This window comes from Salmo salar, chromosome 10 (genome assembly GCF_965601325.2).
Source record: "Salmo salar chromosome 10, fSalSal1, whole genome shotgun sequence".
NCBI classification, from domain to species: domain Eukaryota; kingdom Metazoa; phylum Chordata; class Actinopteri; order Salmoniformes; family Salmonidae; genus Salmo; species Salmo salar.
In genome coordinates, this window is record NC_138300.1 from 90,379,106 (window position 1) to 90,398,932 (window position 19,827).

At 42.0% G+C, this 19,827-nt stretch overlaps 2 protein-coding genes across 3 annotated transcripts in view; one reads left to right on the forward strand and one right to left on the reverse strand.

The window, feature by feature from the left end:
• The first annotated feature begins 353 nt into the window (after positions 1-353).
• On the forward strand, positions 354-8,103 carry slc38a8a (solute carrier family 38 member 8a). The gene is made up of 10 exons (XM_014124145.3): positions 354-845; positions 4,112-4,310; positions 4,571-4,727; positions 4,874-4,978; positions 5,550-5,607; positions 6,354-6,468; positions 6,785-6,932; positions 7,099-7,298; positions 7,404-7,455; positions 7,574-8,103. Exons 1-10 carry the CDS (start codon positions 657-659, stop codon positions 7,674-7,676), a joined length of 1,326 nt encoding a protein of 441 aa, XP_013979620.1. The 5' UTR covers positions 354-656; the 3' UTR covers positions 7,677-8,103.
• Positions 8,104-8,188: 85 nt separating this feature from the next.
• LOC106560819 (N-terminal EF-hand calcium-binding protein 2) overlaps positions 8,189-19,827 on the reverse strand; it is a 151,472-nt gene continuing 139,833 nt past the window's right edge. For both annotated transcript variants that reach the window (XM_014124148.3, XM_014124147.3), the window contains 4 exons: positions 15,025-15,137; positions 11,535-11,612; positions 10,858-10,949; positions 8,189-10,469 (listed from right to left, as the gene is read on the reverse strand). In XM_014124148.3, the coding sequence (XP_013979623.1) occupies positions 10,441-10,469; positions 10,858-10,949; positions 11,535-11,612; positions 15,025-15,137 (312 nt within the window). In that variant the 3' untranslated portion in view covers positions 8,189-10,440. The remainder of the gene's footprint in view (positions 10,470-10,857; positions 10,950-11,534; positions 11,613-15,024; positions 15,138-19,827) is intronic.

Below are 19,827 nucleotides of genomic sequence, written 5' to 3' on the forward strand. Positions count from 1 at the left end.
TGGACCTTTAATTAGAATTTTGTCAACAGCTTTGGCCGGGCAGCTTCATCTTGTTGCAGGTTGAGGGACTAACTTACTTCCACTAGCTACTACAAGCTAGCATGACTATTGCCAGTAACCAGGCAGGGCTAGCTAGTCAGCTGAAATTTGTTGAGTTTGTTCTATTGGCATGCTAACTTCATAATAAGTTCTGCATCTTAGTTAACATGAGTATTTTTATCTTCATGGCACACACAGGCTAAGCCTTTCTTTGTGCTGCCACACCCCTAAGACTCATGAATATTCTATGAGGGGGAGTGTACTTCCAGGTATGGACAAAATGAAAAACTAAAATCCCAAAATGTCATAAATGTTATTTGTTTTACGTTATTCCATGTCCAACTTTGAAACAATCAATGAGAGAAATTAGAGAACAAGTTGAGTTACAATTTTCGTTTCTCAAATTCAGAAACAAAAAACTAGCCGTTTTCTGTTTTTCCAGTCTACTTTTTGACTAGGAAATCAAAATAAGAAAAGTACACGGACCTTCCCAACCCAATCCTTGCTCCAGCCTCCTTTCTAGTTCACCTTTATTTCTTGAGCAGATTCCTGTGAACACATCGCCTGGCACGAGTCGCAGAGGTTTTTCGGAGAGTTTGGAGCAAGTCTGACAAAGCATGGAAGAGTTGGCGAGAGAAAGCATCAGCTTGCTGGCCAAGCCCACACTCGATACAGATGGCCCAAGACTTGGATCTTTGGGAGCAATTTTCATCATGCTCAAATCTGCGCTTGGTGCGGGACTTCTCAACTTCCCATGGGCTTTCGAGAAAGCCGGTGGAATTCACTCGGCGGTTGCAGTGGAGATGGTAAGTGACTTTACTGACCCCAGTAACACAATGTACTTTATTTGATGCATTCTTGTTATTAAACGTCATTTTAACCACCTGATTTAATACGTAATTTAAACGATCAATATAGGCCTTCTCCAAACCTATTGATTTAGTCTTGCCATTTACTGTGTAGGAGAACCATCTAGAATTGGTTGGTGATTCGTTTTGGGAATCAAATCAAGTAAAATTGTATTCGTCACGTGCTTCGTGAACAAATGTTGTGGAAGAACAGTGAAATGCCAAGTCTACTTATTGGCTTTCTCAACAATGCAGAGAGAAATAAAATATCGAACAGTAAAACACGTGATAACAGATACACAAGAGTAATGATAGGGGTACCAGCAATGTTCCCTCGTTTTTTTGGGCATTGAGTAAACTTCAGGTTGTGAAAATTCTGTGCAACTTCCAGCACACATTTACTGTGAATATTGGGCTTATACCCCCATTAATTTACTGTTTTAAGTGTCCAAGTAGGCTACTGTGACTATTTGATCATATTGTAGGCCTTCCATAAAAAACGATGGAGAAAATGCATCACAACATTTTAACATGGAAATGGGTATTATCATTCAGCCTACAGTAGCAGCCAACATGTGGTGTTCAATGTAGGCCTTGTTAATGTTGCGACAGTTCTTTTCTGGTATCAGAACAAAATAGTCAGTACATATTAACTTATAATTTATCTGTACTTTAATTAATGCAAACACGTGTATGGTAAATATGTCGTTCGTATACGGTCTCTGTGACACCACGCAGGGCAAACAGGAAAGAGAACGACTCCTCCTTCGTTCTCTCTTTTATTCTCTGACAGAATTAGTTCCTGCTCAATGCTGGCCTGTCAGAGCAGGAGGAGCGTGGTTTAAACTTGCTCCTCCTATCGTCGGCGTGCAGGCTGGTCCCAGCCTCGTGACGCACTTCCTGTTGGCGGTTGTAGTTCTTGTCTTCAACATTTAATTTACCCGTAGTTTATATACTTAATATTGTAGCATAGCTTCCCCGGTATATTATAAATGTTATGCATACAAATATCCAGTTCAACCCTAACAGCCTACATTCCACAATACTTTTGTTTGATGCAAGAAACCACTTTACAAAATACAATTTATTATTATTCCATACCATTATTACAGAGAATTATGTTACCCTCTGCCTATTGGCTACTCGGTCCCGTGTGGCTCAGTTGGTAGAGCATGGTGTTTGCAACGCCAGGGTTGTGGGTTCGATTCCCACGGGGGACCAGTATGAAAAAAAAATGTATCAAATGTATGCATTCACTACTGTAAGTTGCTCTGGATGAGAGCTTCTGCTAAATGACTAAAATGTAAATGTACTTAGCTTATTCAAGCCTGTTTTAAAATACAACACTGTGCCTTTCAAGACATAAAAAAAAGCTCTTTACCTGACTGCATTTTAAAGATGGCTAGAAATGTACAGGTTTTGCGCTCTTGTAGGAAGCAATCACTCCCTCATTGCTGACTACACATTAGCTATAACTGGGCTAATGACTCACTAGCAAAGAATATGAACAAATTTGCACACGTGGCTACATGCAGCTCTCGCTTTGATCTCAAAACAGGTGCATAATAATCGCAACCGCTCATGCTGTAAAATAGTCCAGTTCAAAGTGAATTTTACATATCCATATATGGCAATGGTCTATTTGCGTATAGGCCTACTGCAGCTCTGATTGGTTATGGCGCACCGGTCTGTGTAGAGTATGGGCCTGCGTCATGCCTGTCAATGCAAAAGAATCCTATTCCGATGCGTTCTACCTACAACAAAATCTCTTGCATAGTTTTGCATACTAAGTCTTGCATAGTTAGTTTTGTTTCAGTATGTTACATTGAAAGTGGCTAATATTGCATTGATTTGATCACAATTGCCACAGTAAAGGAAAACGTTGATAGTGTTAACTAACAGGGAAAACTCTAGAAGGTTGATTGAGGTTCAATCTTGTGATTCTCTGCACGGGCTGCGCTCCCAGACACATGCGTAGCTTAGAGGGAACATTGGGGACCAGAACCTAGTCGATGTGCAGGGGTACGAGGTAATTGAGGTAGATATGTACATATAACTAGGAATAAATTGACAAATAGTGTAGATAGTAAACAGTAGCAGCAGCGTATGTGATGAGTCAAAAAAGTTTGTGCAAAAAGGGTCAATGCAGATAGTCTGGGTAGCTATTTGCTTAACTATTTCACTAACTATTTAGCAGTCTTTTGGCTTGGGGGTAGAAGCTGTTCAGGGTCCTGTTGGTTCCAGACTTTGTGCATTGGTACCACTTGCCGTGCGGAAGCTGAGAGAATAGTCTATGACTTGGGTGGCTGGAGTCTTTGACAATTTTTAGGACTTTTCTCTGACACCACCTGGTATAGAGGTCCTGGATGGCAGGGAGCTCGGCCCCAGTGATGTACTGGGCCTTACGCACTACCCTTTGTAGCGTCTTGCGGTCGGATGCCAAGCGGTTGTCATACCAAGCGGTGATGCAGCCAGTCAAGATGCTCTCAATGATGCAGCTGCAGAAATGTTTGAAAATCTGAGGGCCCATCCAGCCAAATCTTTTCAGCCTCCTGAGGGGGAAGAGGCATTGTTGTGTCATCTTCACAGCTGTGTTGGTGTGTTTGGACCATAATATATCCTTAGTGATGTGGACACCGAGGAACTTGAAGGTCTCAACCCGCTCCACTACAGCCTCGTCAATGTGAATTAGGGGCGTGCTCGGCCCTTCGTTTCCTGTAGTCCACAATCAGCTACTTTGTCTTGCTGACGTTGAGGGAGAGGTTGTTGTCCTGGCACCACACTGCCAGTTCCCTGCCCTCCTCCCTATAGGCTGTCTCATCGTTGTCGGTGATCAGGCCTACCACCGTAGTGTCGCCGAGGAGGGGCTAACATGCCAAGAGCCGGATAGCTTGCGTAATTGATACATTTTGGGTAGCCTACATATTCTTAATCAAATAATAGCATCAATGTTGACAATTTCAATTTTTTTCATTTTGTATATAATCAATATAAAGCACCGCAGTCAAGCACATCATTCTCAGCAGTTGTACACTCTGGTTATCCCTTCCCCTCATCCATGTTATCCTTTATTAGCCTGGCTGACATGAATCACGAAGACTTCGAGTTTGGTGTCAGCCAGACCAATCCGTTATAGACCTACTCTCTTATTATTTGCTCAATCACATCTCTCTTCTCCCACTCAGCAACCTCTTGATTGTTTCTTCATCTCTCCTCCGCCCCAGGTGTCCCTGGTGTTCCTCATCAGTGGCCTGGTAATTCTGGGCTACTCCTCCTCCATCAGTGGTCAGAACACATACCAGGCCGTGGTGAAGGATGTGTGTGGGCCTGCCATCGGGCAGCTCTGTGAGGTCGTCTTCGTCTTCAACCTCTTCATGATCTCTGTGGCCTTCCTGGTCATAGTGTCGGACCAGCTGGAGAAACGTGAGTATCTTCATGCTTCTCCCCGACTGCATGACTCCTGCATGACTCCCTAACTATCTCTTACTGGATTATGTTACCGTTTCATAATAAAATCATTCCTTCCTGAACTATTTCTTCTGGAGTCTTTGAAATCATCAGATTTTCCTGTTCCCACTTCTCATTATGTATTGATGATAATTGGAAATAGGTTAATGATATAGATTTTCAACTTCATATACAGTATCTGATACATGTTTCTTTATGTAATTTTTGTGTTGCAGTATGCATCTCCCTTTATGAGTTGATCACTGGATTGCCCGAGACAGACATGCCATACCACTGGTACACACACCCACATTTCGCCCTCATCCTCCTGTGTGTCTTTCTCATCCTCCCTCTCTCCATCCCTAAAGAGATCAGTATTCAGAAGTACATCAGGTGAGTGAGTCATTTATGGGCAGTGTACTACAGCATTGCAAAGATTTAAACCCAGGCTACTTGGTGCAGAACATTGCAACATTTGTGTGGCTGTTACTGCCATATTCAATCTCATGTTATTCTCAACCCTTTCCCTCTTTTTGAAGTGTTTTAGGTACTCTGGCGGCTACATACCTAACAGTGGCCATCATTGTGAAATATCACACACTAGAGGACAGTGAGGTGCACATACCCCCCTTGTACACAAGTGGGTGAGTGCTTGTAATCCCAATTCATATTAGTTTGACCTTTGAGCAATTTCTGTCCTTGTTACATAGTCTGAGTGACGTGAACAATATCGATATGATTTTATGATAGCTCTATGTGATGGCCTTCAGCATAGGCCTACGCTGAATGCCATCATATAGGCCTATGCTGAATGCCATCATATAGGCCTATGCTGAATGCCATCATATAGGCCTATGCTAAAGGCCACCAAATAGGCCTATGCTAAAGACCACCACATAGGCCTATCATAAAATCATATCGATATAGTTGGAAAATGCTGTCAAGTTAAATGTAACCTGTAAAGAAGTCTGTGAGATCAGGATGTAAGATGCCCTATAATATTAGGAGATTTTAGTCCTTGTTAAAGGTATTTTCATTTTGAGCTACATTTTGACTGTCTGGGAGTGGAGTCCGAGCCCTCAGCCCACACATTGTAATGTGTCGGTGTGATTGACAGAAACTGTAAAAGACTGAAATTGCCTCAGGTCAGATTAGGTCTTGTTGAAAAGGCCCTTTTAAGAGTCACTCTGAAGTTTTCTTGTCGTCTCTCTGTAGAATAAGCTCTTGGGCTTCGATGTTCAGCGTTATCCCGACCATCTGCTTTGGCTTTCAGGTGAGTACGGCTTCAAACATGTTTGTTTTTCAAAGTGGTCACTTGTGAGGTTAGATTCATTTTCTTTATGAAGCCAATGGTTAAAAGTCTGGCATTTACCCCAAATTCTGGTCAATTGAGGAGCTGTCTATTGAGGAGTGGTCAGTCATCATAGTCCAACAGAGCCTCAGGCTATCTGGCAGAGGAGAGCTGTTTCTCTGTTCAATATTTTAACTTGTGTAAGATTGGAGGAAAATTGGAAAATATTACTCATTTTCAGAGATATTGTTTGTAATCTGCTGAGTAACCAAGGAAACACAGGGGGATTGTCAGAAACGTAATAAAAGGGAAGTGGGGAGAGGCGCAGACAAAGCCCAGCTCCCTGAGCCCCTGCACCCCCGGGCTGATTGATTACTGAGCTGGTGAAAAAAAAAGGAAGGATGGGAATCCTGAAGGAAGGTGGATGGAGGAATGTTGAGTAAAATTTGATCGAGAAAACCTGGAAGAACCTTGCTAGTGTAATGTATATAGTTGAATTGTCAGCTTGTGACAAAGGATCTGATGTTCTATGATTGGGAGCATTAAGAGCTGTGGAGCCCCATGCTATACATAGTCTCAATGTAAGGGCCAGAGCTAACTGGCCACCAGAACGATTCAAAGAATTACACTAAGTGTTGGGACTCAAGCCTGTCACAGGTCTATGTAGTCATGTTTCTTTGAGCTTTGCATTCTGAGCCTGCCATGTTCTGTATCATTCTGTGCTCCAGTGTCACGAGGCCTGCATAGCCATCTACAGCAGCATGGAGAACAAAAGCCTGTCCCATTGGGTGTTCATCTCTGTGGTGTCCATGTTCTTCTGCCTGGTCATTTACTCCCTAACCGGTGAGACTCATCCCTTCAATACTCCGGCTCATAGCACCGAGTGATTGTAGTGAACACAGGGACTATACTATTGTAGACTCTTAGAAAAAAAAAAGGTTCCAAAGGAGTTCTTCGGCTGTCCCCACAGGAGAACCCTTTTAAGTTTCAGGTAGAACCCTTTTAGGTTTCCTCTGTGGAAAGGGTTCTACATGGAACCATAAAGGGTTCTACCTGAAACCTAAAAGGGTTCTTCAAAGGGTTCTCCTATGGGGACAGCTGAAGAACCTTTTAGGTCAAGTTGGTGTTTGAATGTGTTTCCCCTCCCTTTCTGGTTCAGGTGTTTACGGATACCTGACATTTGGCAAGGATGTTGCAGCTGATATTCTGATGTCATACACAGGGGACGATGTCCTCATGATCATTGCAAGACTGCTCTTTGGGATCTCTATCATTACCATCTTCCCCATCATCCTCCTGCTAGGAAGGTAACATGATGGCTGGAGAGCATTTAATAATGGGCATTACATAGAAATAGCATTCATTGGCCATTTAAATCAGAACATTTTTAAGTCGAAATAAAGAACTTGTTAGTAAATTTGTCTGTTTGACCCAGTGAGTCTCATTGCAGTGTCTCTAACGTTCTGCACTCAGGTCCGTGATTCAGGACCCACTGCTGAGTTTCCGTCGGCGCTTCCACGTTGTGACCGAGTCGTATGAGAACTGTAGCCGTGTGGGGCTGACTGTAGCCTGGATCACCATCACCCTGCTCATTGCCATGTTCATCCCAGACATCAGCAAGGTTATCAGTATCATTGGGGGAATCAGCGCATTTTTCATTTTCATCTTCCCAGGTGGGAAAATTATCCCCCTTTCACACCTTCACTCTCTCCCACACAGTTGTATGTGAATCGAACTAGCAGAGATAATGTATGTTTGCTTTATCTGCTTGTGTGCAGGGCTATGTCTAGTATTTGCCATGCAGTCAGAGCAAGTATCTTTCAAAACACGGTGAGTTTGAACCAATCATGGTCACTCACTCAAACCATTCATCCATCCAAATCCTTCTTTTCATTGACACCATGTTTCTCCTTTATTTTCTCCCTCCCCCTCCCCCATTCCCTCTCAGAGTGGTCCTAACAACATGGGGGATGATCACTCTGATCTGTGGGGCCTTCATCTTTGGACAGAGCACCACCATCGCCATCATACAGCTCCTCAATAAGATCTAACCCTAACTGGTACATGTCTTCATTGTGTGAGATTTGTTGACTGGGTAGGAATAGGGGACTTTTCTATTCTTATTCTTCTTACTTTTGTATTATTTCATTTGCACAATGTGTTCTGCTCACTGTCTGATACACTGAAGGAAATCGGAATGGAAGTTTACATAATAGGTTAAAAAAAGTATTTACAGCCATAATGAAAGGATGGCCATAGAGTGAACATTTCATATGGGGGTGGGGGAGAAAGTGAGTTATTTTCACTTTTTGTAAATGTGTGTGTGTGTGTTTGCTGTGATATTTTGAATGAACATAAACAGTGTATTCTCACGTAGGTTGCTGTCTCAAGTTACGATTCTTCCTTTTGTGTACAGTATGTCGATGTTTTTCATTGTATTGACATGTTTATCAGAAGTAAAATGTTTTATAGGAAATATGCACTGGCATTTGTTTTTCATTAGTCGTCATACTACATGTTGTGTGCATGCTTTCCCAGAAATGTAAAGCAATGAAGCAACAGATTCATGGTGTATTTCCATTTTATTGAGTTTTATCATTCTACATTATCTAGAATTTCTACAGTTTTAAGACTAAATATAGTACTTGCATCCCTGCAATAAGTCTCTACACTCAGAGAGAAAGCCATTTTACTGAAACATACATAAGTATAAGAATTAGTATTTCTTTAAACACTGCCATAAAAGTGAATGTTCATTCTCTATGCCATTTTCTATTCATATATATATATTTGTTTTGTCTGTCCTTTTTTATAGGAATACTATAAAAGAAAAATAAGAAATCCACAAAACCCAGTGAAAGTAGCATGGCTAAATACTAAAGCAAATAAGTTACTGGACATTCATTTTAACATGCACTCAAGAGATGGGGAGAAAAAATTTGGTTGCACAGTTTAGGGAACAGCCAGGAATGTTACAGAAATAGAATTGGCATTTTCTGACTGGCTCTGACCTGTTAATACAGAACCCAACGGAAGTTACGGATAGAAAACCATTCCAGTAGAATTTCCCCACATAAGTCTATGTCAACAAGGGAGCCATGCTCTTGCTCTGTAATACTGATGCTGAGGCTAATATGAAGCCCAAGGTGTGCTATTTATTAATATCACGGGTGTATTAACATGGAGAAGTCCAGGGTTCTCTCAAAGAAAAGTGCAATATGGCTTAGCACCAGAGATGGGACTGGACATGTGTTCATTTCAGTGGTCCTAGTTATGATCAAAGCCAAGTAAACAAAGTTTACATTTTTACAGTGAACAAGGACGGTCTTTGTTATTACTTTAATTATCTGAGATGATAATCTTATCCTGGGGAGTGAGGGTTTGATATCCCCCAATTGGTTAAGGACAAGCTTGCCACCACCATGTGCTTACAGGACAAACTAAGAAATTCAATGGAGAAGTGGGTGAAAGATTCCACCCTCTAAATGTAGATCAAGATGAGTGATTCATACATTATTGTTTATAGATAAAACACTTTTATTGAGATCATTTGTAATACACTCATACTTTAAATATATGTAATTGCTATATTTCATTAATTTACATTGTGCTTTTCGACTGGGTCTGTTGGATCATGTTGATTTCAGGTTGTTGGAGTTGGACAAACTGGTCATGCTCCTAGATGTGCACAAGAGGTTCTTCAACTGGGTTGGTGGGTGAACATTCTGATATATTTTCTGTTACTACCATTTGCTTGATGGGCATGTGAAACATCTCCTTTTTGCTCTATTGCAATGAACATTGTGATTGTAATATGTGGCTGTGCGTTAGATGTTTAAAATCAAATTACTCTGTGTTTATGGGAGGGCCGTGGCTGCGGATCCGACTTATCCCAGATCTTTATTCCCTCGACGAAAGGTTCTAAAGATTCTGTGCATGTGTGTATTCTCTACTTTATGCACAGTCTCTGTAGGCTATGCTACAGTTAACACCATCTGCTCTAAAATTTGCTCACTGTATGTCATTCATAACAACACTATAACTCAAGATCACAAAAATGAGTGCGTGAACTAGAGGTAAAGAAACACACGCCCAGAAGCTTCGGAACTAAAGGTCCTGAGAGAGAAAAAAGATCCTGTGAAAAGTCGGATCTGCAGCCACTCCGTTATTGGAAATCCTACAACCTCAACCATATGCTGATGTTTAAGGCTTGAGATTAGTTGTTCAAAAGGGAAACTGTCTGCAGCAAACCATAAGTTTTGCTGCTTTTGTTGTAACCGCTTCTTCTGAAGAATTTTGCACTGTACCACTAAAGACGTCAATACAAATATAATTATAATAGAACATGTTTTCATATAATTTTACTAGACTTTAACAGCTAATATATCCATTGCTGATTCATACAAGTACTCTTAACACAAAAAAAACCTTCACAGCTTGATAGAGATGAATGTTGAGGGCTCTATTACTCTGTCATTAGCAGCAGCAGCAGGTTCATGTCTTTTAGTCAAAATTGATGACATGCACTAGAGCCTCAAAAGCAGGTTAACTGTTCACCTCATTTCTACAATGACTTGAGGGTGAACGATACAATAAACAAATGCATTGGATGGCGGTAATCTCGCTTTAATGCACTGTTTAATATTCACTGCAATTGATGCCTTCCATTTTGTCTCAATATCAAACAGACACTGTGTAAACATGTACTTACAAAAGAGAGAAAGAGGGATTGTGGGGGTGAGAGTGAGGTAAAGGGTGTATGTGGGAGCTAAGGATGGGGGTGTTGTGGACTTAGGCGATGCGTCCCCATCCCCATCAGTCTCTGCTCAGGCTGCACCAGGCGGCTGCAGGGAGAGAGAGCGAGGGGGAGTTCAGTTAGACATGCAGCTCAGGAATAGATAAATCATTTACAACACTTTCACATTCAGGTCTAGTGTTTCTCTGCTCAATGTGATAATACAATGATGATACACTGCATAATATAATTCAAATTGAATGTCATACATTTTCAGGTTTGCCTGAGGTAAGTCTATGACATACATTTATACCAATAACAATAAGTAAATATAATAAATATCAGGGTATGTGTTTTCCCTGACTGCTCTACTTCAAACATTTCTCTCCCCCAGTAGGTTCCATCGCCATCAGGGCTCCCCATCCCAGATACACGGCACTATGCCAGCATTACACAGGGGATTGTGCTCTATGCCAGCTCTCTCTCAGGAGACTAACCTGGCACAGCAACAGTGGACACAGCCTCAGGCTGGCACAGAGTGTCAACTTTAACATGTTGAAAGGCCTTGAAGGATGCAGCCTGGAGGTGCCTGAGGACAGAGGTGAAGGGCATGAGATCACATATAAATACAGACTCGCACACCCATGCATGCAGACGCACACACGCTCACTCCTTCAGTTCTCCTACGCCCCACAGATGATATTGTGATTGTGAACAGTAAAATATGAATCGAGAACTTGAAAGATAGAGACTCGTTACAGCCTCAGCACATCCCCCAAAACATCAATAAGTCATTATAGTATGTCAGCCTTATTCAGTGACTATAGCTTTAGATAGGTTCCTGCCGTGATAGAGCTCTGTACCTCTGGAGTCTGCTTAACCAAAGTCTGGTTCCAGATGTTAGCTTTGTATGAACATTAAAAAAAACACTAAGCAATGACAGCTCTTCTGTAATCATCTACCCAATTGTGTAAAGAAATACACATATCTCATATGAGACCTGTGCTTACAAAATAGTAGACACCAACATATCAAATTATTGTGCATTATTGATTCCATATTTGCTGGAAATTGTACCTATGGGGATTATAAGAAGACCAAGGGGTGAAGGGGGTGTGGGGGAGGGAGGGATCCGTAGGTGAGAAGTCAAATGAGGCACAATTCTAGAACTTACTTTTTCCACTCCTCCTCTCCATCCCAGAACTCATACACCACGAAGGAGAGCCCATCTGGCAGCCTCACTGCAGTCACACTGAAGAAGAAAGGAATACAAAAAGAGAGAGAGAGTAAGACACTGGCAAGTCAATAATGGCCAGTGGACATTGGAGAACTATAAAATATTTGAATAAAAACAGTGAATTGCCAATAAGCTTACTCAGACAGATGTCAGAGAGTGATGTGTGGCAGTTAAGCACAGAAACACTTTCACACCACATAAACCATAATAATAGAAGCCCATAGTCACTTGACTTCAGCTCCATTCACTCCCATGCGTAATCCTCCACTGGAGGGCAGTAGTGGTTCAGATGGCTGACCTGTGTCTCAGGGGTTTAGTGCAGTAGAAGAGTTCTACTGTATGAGCTGGGTTTTATGTTTCCTTCCATCACAGTGGAGCTCGCAACCGGAGAGACTCATGACACATCTTATTGACCTGCTGAATGCTTCCATTACAGCTGACAGCTCTCTGTCTGAGGTTACATCTAGATCAGACCACCACTGCGTTGTTTCATTTGACGGGCCGCTGCTGTGCGAGGCTCCACAATCACATTCTTCAAACCGAAAATAAACATGTCCAAGTCAATGTGTGTCCATCTAAAAGAAAGATGTGCACAAGGGGAGGGTGTTTGAGTGTGTGTCTGTGCATCCACACGTGTGCTTCCTTCCCATAAAAAGGAGGATGTATTCTTATGGCATAATTTGCAGGATGTGTTAGTACCATGTAGAAGCACTTAAAGGAACCAATAGTAGAGACATGAGGGAGGAACATAAAGTTTCAGACTTAAATAGTGGTAATGTGAGAAAGAAAGAGAGAAAGAAAACAGTCTATTCACAGTACAGAGTCAGAGCCCAATTCCTCAGTGATCAATTATTCACCATCCCTATGTCTATTATGATGAGACTACAAAATGTTGATGACAGCATCCAGCCTATTTTCTGGACTTGGCTCCAGGGAGTCGCTCTGAAACCGACTGTAGAGGAACTTGTCCTTTTGAACTGAATCTTAAACACCCTCGGCATGAGAATCTGCTGCTACATTGATAGGAAAGAAGATACATTAGTGCTACAGGCAGCAGCAGTAATAGTGGATATACATGTCATCTTCTCTACAAATCAGCTCTTTCCTTGCTATGACAGCAGTGCTCTAAAGCATGTTTGAAGGTTGTGCAGTAGGCTGCCGCACATTACCTCAGCTCAGAGCAAGAAGATCTGAGAGGCTCTGTCCACCTAAATCCAGGTTTCTCTAATCTGCTCAGCCCTATTTTCCATTTCATCATCCCTTGTCACATGGAGATTCCTCCTGGTTGATGATGGTTGTGGAGAGGCAGAGGACAACAGTGTGTTAAACAGGTTTATCCAGTCTGATTGCCTCTTCAGTCGCCAGCACATCCTTTCTCTGCCAGATGCTCCCTCAACCATCCATAACCTGTACACACCAGTACTCAGAGGCGCTCTGTCTCTCCCTATCTGTAATGTTGACTTATTCGTCCATTATTTTCTAATATCTATTCATGCTCTCTCTGAGTTTCCTCCCCAAGCCTTCCTGCCATTATACTTGAGATGAGATTAGTACCTTGCGGAGCAAAGGTACTAATAAGCATTACAGACAAAATAGTGACAAAATAAGCATTACAGATGTAGGATCTTAATTTGATCACCCTGTTGCAGGAGTACTTTACTTTTAAAACTTGTAGTGTATTTGAGTTTTAAAAAGGCTTCTGAAGTTTGTAATTTCCACTTTGAAATTACAGACTTTATTTTCCCTTTCGAAAAATGAATCAACCCCTACAAAAATGTATTATAATCCACATAATAATTCACATTTCTTGTTGCTTCAGGATTATTTTCCTGCTGTATCAAATTAAGATCCTCCATCTGTATGAAGGCATGGCCCATCATGCCAGAGACAAATGTGAGGATTTGTAAAGGCATGACACAATCACAACAGGGTTAACAAAGAAATGTGTCAGGGCATCTGTCTCACAATATTAAGTTGTATATTGTAGATAACATTGGCAATCAGTGCTGTTTATGATGAGGGAGGACCATTTGTTTTTCATGAGCATGACCTTATTTCTATTACAGCATATTGGATGACTGTCATTCATATTCCATTCACCCAGTTCAATGTAACATCGATAGGTTTAGGCTACGTCATGATACTACAATAGTCCCTGTACCCATCATGAGGTTGCTACAACCTAGCCTAAGAATGAAGTTTACAACGTAGGGTCGAGAGAAAAATGTGATGACAGTGACACATGGACAGACAGTGACACATTCAGTACCGCCTTGCACACTCTTGCCTGCATCTAATTTATCTAGGGTGTAATCATTCGTCAGTTGCAAACAAGAGTTTCTATTGGACAAATTCACCTTTTCCCTTTGTTTGTGGACTTCAATGAACAACACATCATCTGTTTGTGACCAGGCGAATAAAATGTTTCTAGCCAAACCATGTCATAACCGCTACACACAGCCTACATATTATCTAAAGTAACGTCCTAGTCAACATAGCTAATAGAACTAATGTGTTAGTAAACCCGCTACAATCATGCAATAACGTTACAGTGTATAGTCAGTAAGCAGTTACACCGGCAATAAATTAAAACATCCAAAAGCTTACCTTGACTTGGAAGAGTTCCAGTGTTGTGTTGGATAGTCACAGCCATCTAGCTAACATAGCATCCCTCTGTTTGAGCCGGGTGTTTGAGTAACTAAACTTGCCAGCTGCATTTGCTAGCTAAGTAAGTGAAACTGAAAGTGAAAAAAAAATGACAAAATCTCTCCCTCTTGCTTCTCCTTCATTTTTGAATAAACTAATTTATTCAACTATTGTCTTTGAGTCAACTACTCACCACATTGTATGCACAGCAGTGCTAGCTAGCTGTGCTTTCAGTACTAGATTCATTCTCTGATCCTTTGATTGGGTGGACAACATGTCAGTTCATGCTGCAAGAGCTCTGAAAGGTTGGAGGACGTCTTCCGGAAGTTGTCATAATTACTGTGTAAGTCTATGGAAGGGGGTGAGAACCAAGAGCCTCCTAGGTTTTGTATTGAAGTCAATGTACCAAGAAGAGGAAGGAAACTTGCTGTCCTCCGGCTACACCATGGTGCTACCCGACAGAGTGCTGTTGAGGCTACTGAAGACCTTCATTGCAAAACAGTGTGTTTTAATCAATTATTTGGTGCCGTGAATATATTTAGTATAGTTTAATCTAAAAAGGATAACTTTTTCAATGTTTTACTTTTTTTTAAATGAAATTCACTGAGGAGGTTGGTCCTCCCCTTCCTCCTCTGAAGAGCCTCCACTGGTAGATAACCAGTTAGGTTGTGAATACATCAGCCAGGTAGAAAAACACACACAGTGGACAAATGGTCACGAAAGGTATTGTGTGAGATGGACAATAAAAGATACACAGATAAAGTTAAATAGGTGGACTCACTGGAAGCAGTCTCTTTCAGCAGAGACATTCTTCAGGTACTGCTTCAGGGCCTCACAGAATTCTCCCAGCTGCTTCTGGGATACCGTCATCTCTTGGCGAATCAGGTACAGGGACTGGACAGAAAGAAATACAGAAGTAAAAAAAAAAAAGTGAGGGGTTGAGAAAAAGAGTGAGATAAAAGCAGAAAAATAGGTAATGAAATCCATTTGATCATGTAATGGGGGCTCCTGGTTTAGCATGTGAGTGGAGAAGAAGCTTGTGGACGAGGCTTGTACGCATTAGTTAAATTTTCCACATTTTTACTTTGCATTCCACTTTCTTACATATCAGATTTGATTGATAATTTCGTAAGTTACCTTTTTGATTCAAATGTCACACAATCTGAGGAGCAGAAGACCTGTAACTAACATTTCAACCGTGATGGCAAACGTGAATGGTAATGGCGCCAACTCCAGTCCAAACGTTACGGATTCTCATGTGGTCACACTCCACACAGATCGTCAGAACCTCCGTACGGTTCTGGTCTCGGATATTACAGCTACCATTGCCACCCAGCTCAAAACTGCCATTGATGCTGCTCTGGCCACCCTTCTCCGCCGTCCTGGATGGTGTCCGCGCCACTGCAGATGAACGACTTGGCGGCTTTGAACATGACCTGTGTGACTACAGTGACCGCATAGTAGCCCTTGAGAAAACGGTCACCCGTCTGAGCTCCGAAAACCAAAAGCTGATTGACAAGACCGATGACCTGGAATCCCTTTCTCGCCATTGCAATCTTTGGGTTGTTGGTATACCAGAGAAACTTGAAGGAGGGGACTCAGTTAAGTTCATGTCAGACTTCTTCGCGGAGGTGCTGGGTCCTGCCAGAGTTCCATCACCCCCGAAGCTGGACAGAGCCCATTGGCCCCTCCCCAGCGGGCGGAGACGACAAGCTACAGTTCGACTCCCACGAGGATGCCCAGCGTTGGTTCGACAGTCACTTCTGAGCCGTTTCTTGGATCTATGTCCTACTCTTTTCCAGTTAGCTTGCATAACCTAGCCTACCCTCCAAGTCGAAGGTATGTTTTGATTTTTATGGCAGGGACTTTTTCCCCCTGTTGCCATTCCTTTTCTACTCGCAGAAACACTATTGAACTCTGATAAAAATGACTAATACTGTCTTGTGTGGTTGTTATTTAAGCTACACGTTTGGGAGGTCCTTTTTATTTGTCTAGATGGCTAGCGTAGCAATGCATGGCTACAATTCCAGGCTTTTGCAGAGCTTTCCTAGATTTTTGATCTAGATACTTACTGAAGGACTTTTCACCACATTATTACACCGCATTGATCATTCGTACATGTACAGACATTCTGCCCCTTTTCTTTTTTTGTAACAGGGTAACATACTGCGGGACACTTATTTGGCCCTCCTTAAGACACATTGCACATGTTGCACTGATTGAAGACTCCCTCAGTCAGGACAGTTTCGTTTTACTGTTATGGGGTTTTCTGACTTTGTTTTGGTCATCTGTTGACCTACTTTACCATTTTGTGAATGCCTTTTCAAATGTATTTCACTACTCATGCTATGGAGCCTCTCCGCGTTAGGAAAGGAAGGGTTTCTGTTTATATGTACCGAAGCTGCGCAAACGTCAACCTGCTGTCTCCATTCGCTGGGGAAGGAGACTTTGGATTTGGGTGGGAGGGGGAGTGACCTTCTTTGGTCCTATTTAAAGAAATTGTTTTAAATATTAGCTTTTTTCATCAGTTTTCTCTGTTATTTTTGCAAATACTTGGTTTGTTTTCACACCTTTTTCCTTTCAATATTGTAGATGGTTAACAATGCTAATAATAGAACTATAGGTAGACCTAATCCGAGAACGTTTTCATCCTGGAATACTAAGAACAATCCTGTCAATCCTGTCAAGAGTCTTCTCCCATTTGAAAAAGCTAAAAGGTATTTTTTTACAAGAGACCCATTTATGCATTAAAGATCATTCAAGGCTACAAAACTCCAGGTTCAGTCAGGTTTTCCACTCAGACTTTAACTCCAAAGCCAGAGGTGTTGCAATTTTGGTTAGTAAAATAATAAATTTCTCTACTACTAATGTTATTTCAGACAGTAATGGGAGATCATAACTGGCACCATTTGGCACACACCTGTAGTATTGGTCAATATATATGCTCCCAGTTTTGATGATGTTGAATTTGCCAATGGGTTGCTGGGGAAAATCTCTTCTCTGACCACCCATCTTTTGATATTTGGCGGGGATCTGAATTGTGTTATTAGACTGGCTTTAGAGCGTGCAAACCCCAGAACTATGTCTCCTTCTGCCATGTCAAAGTCCTTCTCAGAGTTTATGGTTCAGAATGGGTGTACAGATCCCTGGAGATTTCAAAATCCCCAGGCAAGAGATTATTCTTTCTTTTCACATGTACACCATTCTTTTTGTCATATTGACTATTTCTTTATTGATCATAAGTTACTTCCAAATGTCACCCCTTCTGAATATTTATCCATTGTAATTTCTGACCATAGACCTTTAGCCCTCGACATAGTCCTACAGATGCAGAACGGTTACTATTGCATTCACGTGGTATCTACTATGAACATGGCGACAGGGCAAGCCGTCTGCTCGCTACTACCCGTCTGATTCACCAAATGAATGATTCCTCTCATAACTTGATTTCTGACCTTACGGGGATAAATGACACCTTCAAATATTTCTACTCCTCCCTGTATACGTCTGAGTATACTCTGAATTTCCATCAGATACTGCCAATATGACTACATTTTTGGGTGAACTGGAGACTCCCACAGTTGAGGCTGAAACTGCAGATGACCTTGATTCTCCTCTCAGCCTTGAAGAAGTTATTTAGTCTATCAAGTCAATGCAGAGCAGCAAAACTTCAGGAACTGATGGGTTTCCAACCGAGTTCTTTAAGAAATTCCATACCAAGTTAGCCCCTTTACTTTTATCTATGTATAACGAGTCACTTGAACGTGGCTCACTGCCACCTACCCTAACACAGGCTTCAATAGCGCTTCTCCTTAAGAAGGGGAAAGACCCCACTTCCTGTTCTTCATTTAGGCTCATAAGCCTCCTTAATGTGGATGTAAAGGTGCTTGAGAAGGTGAAAGCGAGGCGTCTGGAAGTAGTCTTACCAGGACTCATATCACAGGAACAAACCAGTTTATAAAGGACAGATATTCATTTTTTTTATATTCGGACGCTGTTTAACATAATTTATTCTAAACAATTTTTCAACTCCCCTGAGGTGGCAAACTCCCTAGACGCAGAGAAGGCATTCGACAGAATTTAATTATAGTACCTATTTGCTTTCTTAAAAAAATTGTATTTGGGGACAAAATTAGCTCATGGATCCATCTCTTGTCTGTACCAATGACACCTGTTCTGATTATTTTTCCCTGGAACATGGGACATGCCAAGGCTGCCCATCTTCCTCTTAGTTATTTGCTGTCGCCATTGAGCCCCTTTCAGTAGCTTTACGGGCATCCACCTCTTTCCAATATGTAACACAGGAAGGAGTTGAACATAGGTTAACATTATATGCAGATGATTTGTTTCTCTATGTAAATAACCCTGTAACCTGTTTACCTTCTATCCTTTCTATTCTGGAGAACTTTGTCTCTTTCTCCGGTTACAAGCTGAATCTCCAGAAAAGTGAGTGCTTTCAAATCAATCCAGCAGCGCTACAGCTCCAGCAGAAAGACTTGCTTTTCAGCTTAGCCACTCTGGTTTCAAGTACCTTAGAGTGAACGTAACTCATTCATTACATGCTCTTTTTTCTGCAAACCTTGCCCCCTTCCTTACGCAAATGAAATCTGATTTTCAGAGATGGGGTAGCTTACCACTATCACTTATAGGAAGGATGCTGTAAAAAGGAACCATTTACCCAAATTCCCAAATTCCTACACTGCTCCAAAAAATTAAGGGAACACTAAAATAACACATCCTAGATCTGAATGAATGAAATAATCTTATTAAATACTTTTTTCTTTACATAGTTGAATGTGCTGACAACAAAATCACACAAAAATAATCAATGGAAATCCAATTTATCAACCCATGGAGGTCTGGATTTGGAGTCACACTCAAAATTAAAGTGGAAAACAGGCTGATCCAACTTTGATGTAATGTCCTTAAAACAAGTCAAAATGAGGCTCAGTAGTGTGTGTGGCCTCCACGTGCCTGTATGACCTCCCTACAACGCCTGGGCACGCTCCTGTGTGTGGCCTCCACGTGCCTGTATGACCTCCCTACAACGCCTGGGCATGCGGATGGTCTCCTGAGGGATCTCCTCCCAGAACTGGACTAAAGCATCTGCCAACTCCTGGACAGTCTGTGGTGCAATGTGGCGTTGGTGGATGGAGCGAGACATGATGTCCCAGATGTGCTCAATTGGATTCAGGTCTGGGGAACGGGCGGGCCAGTCCATAGCATCAATGCCTTCCTGTTGCAGGAACTGCTGACACACTCCAGCCACATGAGGTCTAGCATTGTCTTGCATTAGGAGGAACCCAGGGCCAACCGCACCAGCATATGGTCTCACAAGGGGTCTGAGGATCTCATCTCGGTACCTAATGGCACATGGAGGGCTGTGCGGCCCCCCAAAGAAATGCCACCCCACACCATGACTGACCCACCGCCAAACCGGTCATGCTGGAGGATGTTGCAGGCAGCAGAACGTTCTCCACGGCGTCTCCAGACTCTGTCACGTCTGTCACATGTGCTCAGTGTGAACCTGCTTTCATCTGTGAAAAGCACAGGGCGCCAGTGGCGAATTTGCCAATCTTGGTGT